This window comes from Schistocerca serialis, chromosome 4 (genome assembly GCF_023864345.2).
Source record: "Schistocerca serialis cubense isolate TAMUIC-IGC-003099 chromosome 4, iqSchSeri2.2, whole genome shotgun sequence".
NCBI lineage: Eukaryota > Metazoa > Arthropoda > Insecta > Orthoptera > Acrididae > Schistocerca > Schistocerca serialis.
In genome coordinates this window covers 512447254-512459587 of record NC_064641.1, presented here as the reverse complement: position 1 = coordinate 512459587, position 12334 = coordinate 512447254, and the positions used below count along the sequence as shown (strand labels likewise).

The 12334-nt window shown below is 44.6% G+C and overlaps 1 protein-coding gene across 1 annotated transcript in view; it reads left to right on the top strand.

Annotated features, from left to right (window-relative positions):
- The window catches only part of LOC126474577 (venom carboxylesterase-6-like), a 130250-nt gene that overhangs the window by 38230 nt on the left and 79686 nt on the right, over positions 1-12334 (top strand). The window contains exon 3 of the mRNA XM_050102052.1: positions 622-898. Coding sequence (XP_049958009.1) covers positions 622-898 — 277 coding nt within the window. The remainder of the gene's footprint in view (positions 1-621; positions 899-12334) is intronic.

Below are 12334 nucleotides of genomic sequence, written 5' to 3'. Positions count from 1 at the left end.
GCTTACAAAATTATAGAATTTGTTAAATCTGTGTAGAAAAGTTTGCTAACCATTAATTTTATTGGGGGGGGGGGGGGGAGGAAGGGGAGAGTTCAATATTGGTAGTTCGGCCAGGGGTGCAGAACGTCCCCGGGACAACTCTGAGCACAACCCGTCACATATGTGTTCGGTCATTGTCGGAGTGACCCAGAGATACTCAACAAATGTAGTTGGAAACATTAAAGATAATTTGCATTACAGAGACCAAACCGAATCAAGAAACCTACTGCTTTCCTCCACATACACCTCAAGTAATTCCTAATACGGAAAAGTTATATAAAATCAAACTTATAGGCCCAGAGAGACGAACTTCCTTCCCGCGTAGCATTAGTGAATCGACTAGGAAGGGGGAAATGACCCTAGTATAATATGTACCCTTCACCACATACCATACAGCGCCTCACGGAACAATGATATAGATGTGGATGAAGGCTGTGGACAAAACTATTTCGTGGTGCCCTGTTGTCATGTCTCAGTCGAATTACCTGTCGTGCAACTGGCTTGTACAAAAAATTCAATTTAAAATGGAAAATGTGAGGTCTGCGAAAGTCTCTTATCACGCAGTCACTGACGCCTTCGCAGGATCCTCAGCCAGCCGGTGACTGGGAAGGGGTACGCGACGCCACGGAGTACGGCAGCGACTGCGTACAGCCCGACGGCAGCGGCTCCGAGGACTGCCTCTACCTGAACGTGTACGTGCCGGGCGTCCCAGAGCAGGGCGCCAACCTGCCCGTGCTCTTCTGGGTGCACGGCGGGGGCTTCTACTACAACAGCGGCTCCGACACGGAACACGGACCCGACTTCCTCATCTCCTACGGCGTCATCCTCGTCACCATCAACTACCGGTTGGCTCAGTTCGGTACGTAAGCCTCTCCACACGCTACCTGCGACCCCCTTTGCTGCATTGCCTTGTGAACCAATTTGAAAATGTTCTGTCACTGTTTTCAGTCAAAACGTAACAAAGGATGCAAGGGGTATAAGTACAGATATTTTTGGTACCTTGATATGTATACATGGCAACGGCCTTGCCGCTGATCACCGAAGTTAAGCGCTGTCGGGTGTGACCGCCACTTGGACGGGTGACCATCCGGACCGCCATGCGCTGTTGCCATTTTCCGGGGTGAACTCAGCCTCGTGATGCTACTCGACCGAATAGTAGCGACTCCGGTCAAAGAAAACCATCGTAACGACCGGGAGAGCGGTGCGCTGACCACACTTCCCTCCTATCCGCATCCTTAGCTCAGGATGACACGGCGGTCGGATGGGCCACTTGTGGCCTGAAGACTGAGTGCTTTAATATGTATACGTACCATTGTGTTAGCTGTAATTTCTCTAAATCGAACAGTCTCCCCTCAAACATATCACAAACCTTACGACCTGATGTTTTCTGTATGGCTTCAACTGCACTGCCTGTCAGTGTAAACTAACCAGTTACATCCATGTGCCCACCCTTCAGTATCTGACCTGCTGCCCAGGGGAAAATAAGCATTAACGACTTTCGTGGAGGTACATACGGTCTATGCAACTAAATGAAGGCAGTTTGTTTATTGCCATATGCGTTTCTCTTCTTTTATCTGGGAAGCATCATCAGTGGCCTGAAACACATGGGTCTTTTTTATACATACAATAAACTATTATGTGATAGCTATAATATGCAGCTATATTCCATTTTGTCGTTTTTTTCTCCTGCTTTTTAGGTTAGAAGCAACTTTTGTAGCACAAGTCCCGTATAGTGAATGTATCGTTTGGTGCTACTTACGGTTTCCAGCTATCTATCACATAATACGTTTATTGTATGTATAAAAAGAAAAATGTATTTCAGGCCACTGATGATGCTTCCCAAATAAAAGAAGCGAAACGCGTATGGCAATAAACATATTGCCTTCGTTTAGTTGCATAGACGGTACATACCTCCACGAATTTAGAGCAGCTATGGGAAAGACGGAAAACAGATAAAAATGACGATTAATGACTTTGTCTTGCCACATGCACTTGAAGATACTAAACAATCATAAAACATACTTCTCCTAATAATTATACTTATTAATTCGCAAATGAAGAAAATACGGATGTAATGTTGTTCAGAAACGCGTATTCAGTCCAGTAGAAATATCTGTACTTGCACCCATTACAACGTGTATGTTCAAGACAAATGAATACTTTAGAAAATGGTAGCATAATGAAAGTAGGCTGCAAAAAAAAATCTGAGTAAAGCATGAAACATTTTTAACAGAGGAATGTTCTCCGTTCGGCATCAGCGATAAAAATCCTTAAGAAAGAGATGTAAGAGCAAACCCTTATCATAACGTTAAATTGTCACATTTGCTAATAACAAACAGTGTGTTACCGTCTTATGGTTCTAGTGCTTGCAGCTTCCTTAAACGCATAACATCCATCCGGCAGTAATGTGGCGTAGTGTTATCAGTTCAACTTGATAATAAATTCGGTTGGGAGGAGCACACCACAGAACTGCAGAAACGCCTTAACAAGTCTGTATTTGCAATTCGAGTGTTAACAGACATAGCCGATATAAAAGTGAAAAAGCTTGCATACTTTGCCTACTTTCATTCCATAATGTCATATGGTATAATATTTTGGGGTAACTCTTCAAGTCAAACAAGAGTTTTCAGAGTCCAAAAGCGTATAATACGTATTATTTGTGGAGTAAATTCACGGACGTCTTGTAGAAACCTCTTCAAAGAACTGGTTATACTAACTACTGCCTCTCAGTATATTTACACCTTAATGAAATTTGTCCTAAATAATATATCTCTTTTTCCAACAAACAGCTCAGTTCAGACATACAATACCAGGAACAAAAATGTTCTACACAAGGGCTTAAAAGCACTTACTTTAGTTCAAAAAGGGGCCCACTACTCAGGAACACTCATCTTCAATAATTTGCCAGCAAACATAAAAAATTTAGCTACAAATAAAGATCAGTTTAAAAGGAGCCTGAAAGACCTACTATTGGCCAACTCCTTCTACTCCACTGACGAATTTTTTAATAGAAACATATATATATTCATACTAGTAGTATTGTTATTTCAGCTTAAAAAAAAAAGTGACATGTTCCACATCCACGAGGATCTCCTCAACACGGATCTATGGAACGAAAAAGTAATCTAATCTAATCTCCTAGGTGTGTAGCAGTTGTGCACCTACCAGAATCAAAATATTAATTCCCGCGCGGGGTAGCCGCGCGGTCCGTGCGGCTCCCCACGTAGGAGGTTCGAGTCTTCTCTCGGTCATGGGTGTTTGTGTTGTCCACAGCGTAAGTTAGTTTAAGTTAGTGTGTAGGCTTAGAGACCGATGACCTCTGCAGTTTGGTCCCATGATTTCCAAATTTCAAAAAAAATATTAATTCTTGTTAGTCTTGCTGTCTCCGTCGAACGTAGAGAGGTTGATGATGGAGGTAGTTGTGACAATGAAAATGATTATAATGCATACATTCATTTGTAACAAATAACTATAACTAATTTACCCGTTGGTTTTATCACCAATGGATGCACAATATTTACACTGATGAACCAAAACATTATAACCCATTACTCAAAAGCGAGTTGGTCCACTTCTGGAACGCAATTCAGCAATGATACCGCGTGCGATGGATTCGACAAGTACTTTATAGGTCTCACACTTCCTGTGACTTACGGGCAGTTGGTTTGTGAGCGCGCAGCTGGCACCCGATAGCGTCCCAGTTGAGTTTCATCCGTTTCAGATAAGCCGAATTTGATGGCCAAGACCAAAACGTGAGTTCACTATCATGCCTCAAACTACTTCAGCACGACTCTAGCCTTGTGACGTGGACAGTTATCCTGCTGGAAGACGCGATCACTGTTGAGGGAGACATCAAGCATAAGGGGTTACAGGTGGTCCCTAATAAGGTTCACGTAGTCCACAGCCATCATGGCGCCTTAGATTCCTACAGCAAGCCCCATGGGAGCTCAGGCGAATGTCCCCCATAACATAATACTGCTCCCGCCGGCCTGAGTCCGTGAGGCACTGCATGTTCCTAGCAGCCGTTCGCCTGGATGACGACGTATCTGGACACGACCATCGACCTGGTTTAACGATAAACTGGATTCATCCGACCAGGCGACACGATTCTATTGATATGCGGTCCAATCTCGATGATCCCGTGCTCACTGTAATCATAACGGACGGTGTTGTTGAGTCAACAGGTGAACACGTAGGGGTCCTCTGCTGTGGAACGCCACGTTCAACACTGTGCGCTGAACGGTGTTCTCAGAAACACTTACGGCTACGCCCGCACTGTTATCTGTCGTCACATCTCTCACAGATCGCAGCCTATCTTGCTTTACAGTGCGGGAAAGCCTCCGGTCTGTGTGTTCTGTGATGAGGTATGGACGTCCACTTCTTGTCGCCTACTCGTGGTTTCAGCATTCTTCAACCGTTTTCCGTAGACGCTCACGACAGTAACACACGAACAGCTTTCCGTTTCCGAGAAGCTCGCTCCCATGCACTGAGCGACAACAATCTGGTGTGTGTTAAAGTCGCTTCAGTTGGCGGATTTCACGATTTGCGCCACTTATTGTCGTTAGAATGATTACTCATTCGTCTCTGCTCCGCTCATACACTTCTCTTACCGTGTCAGGCGCCCTCAGCGCCAGCAGGCAGCATACAACCTCACGGTGGGCAGTGGTCATAACGTTTTGACTCATCAGTGTATTTACGTTAATATGTTGTCAACAGTGTTGTACCAGAGAGATGGCTAATGGTTCAAATGGCTCTGAGCACTATGGGACTCAACTGCTGAGGTCATTAGTCCCCTAGAACTTAGAACTAGTTAAACCTAACTAACCTAAGGACATCACAAACATCCATGCCCGAAGCAGGATTCGAACCTGCGACCGTAGCGGTCTTGCGGTTCCAGACTGCAGCGCCTTTAATCGCACGGCCACTTCGGCCGGCTGTACCAGAGAGAAAAATACACTCAACGATAAAATGTCTGGTTGTTTACTTGGCTCTGGAAGGAAACAGAGTGCATACTATAAGACATGAGAGACTAGTTCACTTTATTAGAGCATAGGTAGGAAGACTTAATTAACTTTGTACGATGCGTTTCTACAGAAATGTATTCACTACTCTGGCGTATCACTTAATACAGACAAATTAGAAGTCTCTCACTCAGAACACATTTAATAATAATTTTCATATTCCGTTCTGCCCAATACACTGATTGCGCAGCTGGTCTACTGGAAGACTATGCTGTCTTAGTCGATGATCGCGGACTGAGGTGAGTGGTACCGTGCTCGGCTGCAACTCGAAGGCCCGTTGCGGCGGTGTAGCGAAACGTTTCTTGGCTACGCCAATACCATCCATTCGTCTGTGAGGTTTGCATCGACGTTCTTTTCTTGTGGTTGCGTTGCGAGATATCAATCTTACTTTGGCACCTAACTCTTCGGACGACAACAGAAGCAATAACTGCAACTAGATGCTATTCTCTCTCTTTAAAAAAAAGGTTGGTATTGTAGAGAATCAAATGGAAATGCTGGTACCCCTAATTACATAATTCTCTACATGCCAGTAATTCCATGCCTTTTGAGTTGTCTACCTCTTATTGCCCTACACAATACGAAAACAGTGATAATGCAATGTAACCATCACGAATAACCTCTGTCGGCTGAAGAAGAAGTTGAGAGACTTATCACATAACCCCTGACAGATATCTAGACCCAATTGCACTAGTATTTGATGACAACAGTTTTCTTCTACAAGATGGTTTACATGGCGTTCTCTGTAGAATACCTCTTTCCTGTTACATCAATTTTGGATCGCAGATGAAGAAAACTGTACTTTTAGAAGAGAACACGTATGTCTTACTTTAAGCCCGAAGCATAGTGTGCTGTGGAATTAACTTCACAGCCCGACATATTGACAACCAACGGGCGCTGTTGCGCATTATTCAGTTAATTCCCCTGCGGGTATGCTACTCGTTTTGCAGTTTTGGTTTCTGGTATCCACCAGTCCCCGTCATAACCAAGACAGTCTCTTCCTATACAATACTTTTGTCTGAACAGATAACTCTAGACATACACTGCTTGGGCAGGTATGTAAAGGACTGGAGATGCAAGTCTGTGATAGGTAGAACGGCCACCAGAGAGCATTGGTGTTGGTCGTATTTAGTGTTGTTGCCAGGCTTGGTGGAGTATATAGGGCGGTGAACAGCGTCAGATGTTGAGTGATAACACCAGGGACACGGAGATGCTGCTTCCTCCTGTGAGACAGTGTTGTCAGCACCTGAATGTGAATGGAGCATCATTGTGGGTCTCCATTTGGTCAGATTTGTCGAATATTTGGGAGTGACACTGAGCGCATGTGTGACTATACGGAAATGGTTAGGGCAGGCATAATCATCGTCGCAGTTCCATTCGGTCACATCAGACCCCCTTGCATCTGTGTCTGCCATCTGAGAACAAACAAATCTGCAGCCCTAGTCGGAAATTAGCAGAGCCGGACTAGGGCATTACCATCCCTCACGTAGGCTACCGTTAGCTCCACAAATGCAAATCTTTGGAGTGGTGCTGTGGGCTGGGAGCATGGACTGCTACTGAATGGTGTTTCATTGCCTTCACGATGAATCGTGATTCTTCAATAGATGAGGATCATCGACGAGATTGGCGGCGGCATGGAGAGGGGTCCCATTCTTCCTGTGCGTTGGAGAGGCAACGCGTTGTTGCTGCTGTGTCGTGGTATGGGGTGCCGTGAGGTATGGTCTCAGGTCACGATATTTCACCGACTCTATGGGTCCTTGTGTACTACATCTCACGCAACGGTATTGTGGTGCCATTTTCAACAGGACAGTGCACGTCCACACATGGCACGTGTCGCTATGAGCTGTTGGCAAGATGTTGACGTTCTTTTGTGTTCTATCCACGATAGAATATGTGAATGGTCAACTCGGACGTAAACTCTGTCCCAGTGCCCGTATCCAAGCACCAGTTACAACAGTTATGGATGGCTTGCGCAAGGAAAGAGTACAACGGTTTTATCACACCCTTCCCAACGAAATCAGTGAATACATCCTGACCAGAAGGGTGCTACGCGCAGGATTTCGGTGAGAGTTTGTCTGGGGGCTTCCAACCAAGTCCTTTGATTTATTAACCAAAATGTACAATGCCGGAGGGGAGCGTCCTGATATATCATTCATAAGAAATACTGTTTTGCTCCACTGAAACTAAAACAAAGGTGCTCTGACACATCTGCAAGAACAACACTAGCTCACCAGATAGTACAACTAAACCGACAGCTTAGCCACACACGGACACTATTTTTGTATCAGTTATGAGTCATTCTAGCTTTTTTGAGGAGATACTGTATTGCCCTTTTTCAGTATCCGAACTAACTGTCGAAAAACAGATACATACTGAGAGTATGAGAGGAATTTCGAGTGGGTAATAGAGAAGTGAGAAATTGTTTCATAGTCTCTTTATTATCTATTCCAGATATGACACCTCATTAGGTTTCATTGCAACTGTACCACTGGGGTAACACACGGGTACTCATCGTCTGTGTAGACGTTCCAACACTCTGTACTTGATGGGCCATCGTATCAACTGTAAATGAGCGTCCCGATTCCAGTAAAACGACTACCAGAATCAACTGCAATGACCATCAGCTGAAGAAGAAGTGGAAGACTGAGATTTCCGTTGCCTAGCTAGAACTGTACCAAATAACAGACAGGCCACAGTGAAGCACATCACTCAGCAGTTCACTACTAGATATCGTGCACGACAGGGGATTGCTTCGTGGACCTCCTGACACACCACATGTACCCATTTTTTCCCTTGCTGCACCATCCAGAACAGGATAAGACATCATATCATCACTTGTCAGAACACTTTCTCATTTAACTCTAACATACCAATTCTCATTAATTACAGTTCGAACAATGTGAAAAATAATATGCTCGCCTTGCACCCAGTTACAACCGATTTTGATGAGTCGTGCGTAATATTTATCATAATGTGTTTAAAACGCTGCTTGTGTCTTGCACAAACACTCATACTTCAAATCTCCAATGTCATCGAGATAAAAGTTATGTTACAAGCCACTTACTCAGTTTACAAATGTGTCTTCTGCATAGTTGTGTCCTTTATTCATAATTACATTTTTCAATTATCTAATTTCAACATAGTTCTTATAAATAACATTAACAATCAAAAATATTTATGCATACTGGTTGATAAGTTCAGATATGTTTTACATTCAGGTTAGATACGAAATACAATTAAGACCGTGCAGCATCCCATGTAGCTGTATGGTGAAAGAAATTACCTAATGCCAAATGGGGCACTATTGTCTCTTTGATTAAAAATACTTACAGTATTAAGTCAGTGTGAGTGCTCTAGCTGTAAATGGCCTTATCTTGTCCAGATATAAAAATGAGTCAACTTATTAAGCAGCATAGGTGATTAGTTTTGGATGATAACTAACGAAGCTGAAATTAAATAATTGCAAGCTACAAATAAAAGTACTGTCTATGCATGAAACATGCTTCCTTCCAAAAAATGTATCGAACTGTGAATCCAAATCTGCAAAACACTACTTTTATAGTTTAGTCATTCGAAATATTTGATTTACACCCATTTCACTTCCTCCCAAAACAACGTCAGTGTTCTAGAAGCTTCATTCCATTTAGTCATCGACGCTTTGCTGTAAACAAACAAATCAGTGCCACTGCTGTTAAATTTTGATTTCACTAAACGATACTCCATCACAATTTGGAACATGCTGATGTCTAATGAAAAACACGTAGAGCAAAGGAAGTATGGAATAGAAATATAAAAAAGTAGTGCTTGTAACTTACTGATCAGTACCACAAATGTGACCGCATGATTCTTCCTCCTAAGAGCGTTTGGAGCAAGGCACTGTTGCTGAGTAATCTTACTGTAGCAGGAATCGTGTTACAGAAAAACTACATAAAGTACATCCTTAAAGTATCCACTAATGGACGAAATAAAATGAAAAGCTAACAAAAATGTCTGAAGTTCCATAATGATTACAGAGAAGTGTTAAACCTTATCATGTAACTTAGAATTTGAATAGGACTTATTTAGACAAATAATAACGGTCGATAGCCCAAATATACACTAAATTATACAGAATAAGTTGCTGTAAGATGCAGTGTCTGCTTCCGCAACAATGCAAGCAGCGTTACTCTCCAATAAAACTTACCAGGGACCTTAAACCACGGACACTGTTTAACTCTCTACTAATTCAATATAAACTAAAGGTCTATCCAGCACCTGAAATGCCCAAAAAGGTCGAAATACCGCACGCTAAGCAAACCCAAGTACTGTATAAGTGCAGTACACAACAAGACCACCTCACATTACAATGAAGTATAACAAAAGACAGCTAGTTTTATTCATTTCAGTAGTTGGGGCTTACAGAGACGAATTATATTAAGTAATTAATGTATAAAATTAACTTTATTATTTTCATCGTTTAAATGAAACAGACTTCAACTACACGTTAATATTTTGTGACATATTTAATTGTACTTTAATTTTAAATTACTGATTCTGATTGTCCAAAACGCCGCACATAACAACAGAATTCTTCCTGGGCTGATATCTCAGGTTCTATCGTTGATAGAAAGGTACGGTTAAATGTTTTGTATAGCCCTTGGGCTAGGGACCATTTGCAAACCCAAAAGAAAGATAGTATTAGAAAAGGGTCAAAGAATGAATATTACACACATCCTTTTGCTTAGGCAACTGGAGCAAATCGTTTGGTTCTTTTTGCATTTAATGTGGTTACGATGGGCCTTAAGGGACTTACGGAGGCACCATTACTTCAAGGGTGGTTCCTTATAAAACCCATAAAATTGTTTTTTACCATTTGTTCGTGCCTAAACATTGTTGCGGGTTCTTTGAAAGATATGCACAGCAAATGGATGACACTTTTATGATATGTTCCTCAGATACTGTTCCTGAGCAGTCTAGAAATTTTTCTTGATACCTCTACCCGTTTCCTAGATACTGAGGAAGTTACCTTACATGTACACGTCAAATAAGCACGAAAAATCTGCTAAGAGGTGAAATCTGAGTAATGGATAACCGCAGAAAATTGTTCATATTTTAACGGTATATTCACTAGACATTTATCTAGAAGGGATATTGTAGTGTTGGCAGAAAAGCCAACACTGTTTTTCTAGAGGAGGCCGAAATGCACGCGTTTAATTACACGCTGACTGGCGTGAGGTCTGGAACAGGACAATATCTTGAGAATTGCAAATAAAGTACGTAGTTGATATAACACTTAACTTTAATCCACAATTGTAGAACATCTCTCGTTACGGTACATGCTTCATAATATTAATTATCAATTGAATACGGCGCCTTGCTAGGTCGTAGCAAATGTAGCTGAAGGCTATGCTAACTATCGTCTCGGCAAATGAGAGCGTATTTGTCAGTGAACCATTGCTATGAACGTCGGCTGTACAACTGGGGCGAGTGCCAGGACGTCTCTCTAGACCTGCCGTGTGGTGGCGCTCGGTCTGCTATCACTGTCAGTGGCGACACGCGGGTCCGACGTATACTAACGGACACCGGCCGATTTAAAGGCTACCACCTAACAAGTGTGGTGTCTGGCGGTGACACCACATTCCTCCCCCGCAAATCGGCGTACGGTTGTGTTATAAGGCTTCCGCCCGCCGTGGGGAGGACCCCATGTTGACGTATGCGAGGAGGTGGGGAGCCTAACAACAGGCGAGGCTGTGCTACCCGCACCCGGCCATTCGGTCCGAGGTGAGCTAGGAAACGCCTGAAAACCTAGTCCAGGGTGCACGCCAACATGCGGTGTATGCGCCCTTAAAGAGACAGGAGGGGCCGAAGGGTCGACCTCCATCGCGTCGGGGTACCCGACAGGCGAAGACGACATCTGGTCCGGAGCGGGCAAGAGGTCCATGCCGGAGGACAGCTGGTCACGGGAAGCGATCGGCGGCGTGTGACCCAGGGAGGCGCTTGGCGGCTGCAGCGAAGCGTCCACTGTGGGCGTCGCCGGCGGGAGAACAGGCGGCGGCGGCGGCGGCAGTGTCGGCGCGTCGCCATGGGGCAAAATGGAAGGCAGCGTCGGTAACACCTGGGGATGAGGCGAGCCAGTAGAAAGGTCCCCAGGGCGCTGACCGGACGGCACCGTCGCTGAAAGCAGACGGGGAGCGGCAGAACCCGTGCGACGACAGAGGCGCAGCTGATTGAGATGCCGACGCACCTCACCAGAGGCCCCCAAAACCAAATACATAGCGCGGCCGAGGCAGCGAAGAATGCGCCCTGCGAGCCAACGCCGTGAACCTCGATAGTTGCAATAGTATACAACGTCGCCTGGAGCAAAAGCAGGTGGCTGCCGCTGCACAGTAACCTGATGCGGCGGATGTAGCAAAGACATCAAGGTTCGATGAGGACGACCGTGGAGCAACTCAACCGGCGAGCGACCATCTCGGGGCTGAGAGCGATACGAAGACAAAAAGAGCAACAACGCGTCCTCCCGAGAATGCGACGCTTTCAACTTCAACATCTGCGACTTGAAAGTCCGGACCAATCGTTCAGCGGCACCGTTTGACTGAGGCGAAAACGGCCCGGATGTCAGATGTTGAATACCATTGGCCTTGCAGAATGACTGAAATTCTGCGGACATGAATTGTGGGCCATTGTCGGAAACAATAGTCTGCGGAAGACCTTCAATGCAAAAGATAGCGGATAACGCTTGGATGGTGGCAGACGACGTCGTGGAAGACATCTGGACAACAAAAGGAAAATTACTGAAGGAATCTACTACAACCAACCATCGAGCATTCCAGAATGGACCAGCAAAATCGATGTGTAAGCGTTGCCAAGGGGAAGTGGCTTTTGGCCATGCAAAGAATTTCCGCAGTGGTGCGGATTGTTGTTCGGCACACACGATGCAAGAAGAGCACATATTCGTAATCGCAGCATCGATTCCGAACCAAGTACAGTGCTGACGAGCAAGTTGTTTCGTGCGCACTATACCCCAATGTCCTTGGTGGAGAAGCCGTAAGACAGAGGACTGTAACGAACGTGGGACCACGACCCTGGACTGATCATTATCAGAACGCAACAGCAAAACACCACGTCGAACAAAAAGTCTCTCCTTGTGAGCAAAAAATCGGCGAACCAACGGATCCTCGATCTGTGATTTCGACAAGGGCCATTGCGTAGCAACAAAACGCAAAACGGTAGCAAGGACAGGGTCAGCAGCTGTGGCCGTAGCTACACGACGAAAATCAATCGGAAATGAGTCGACCACG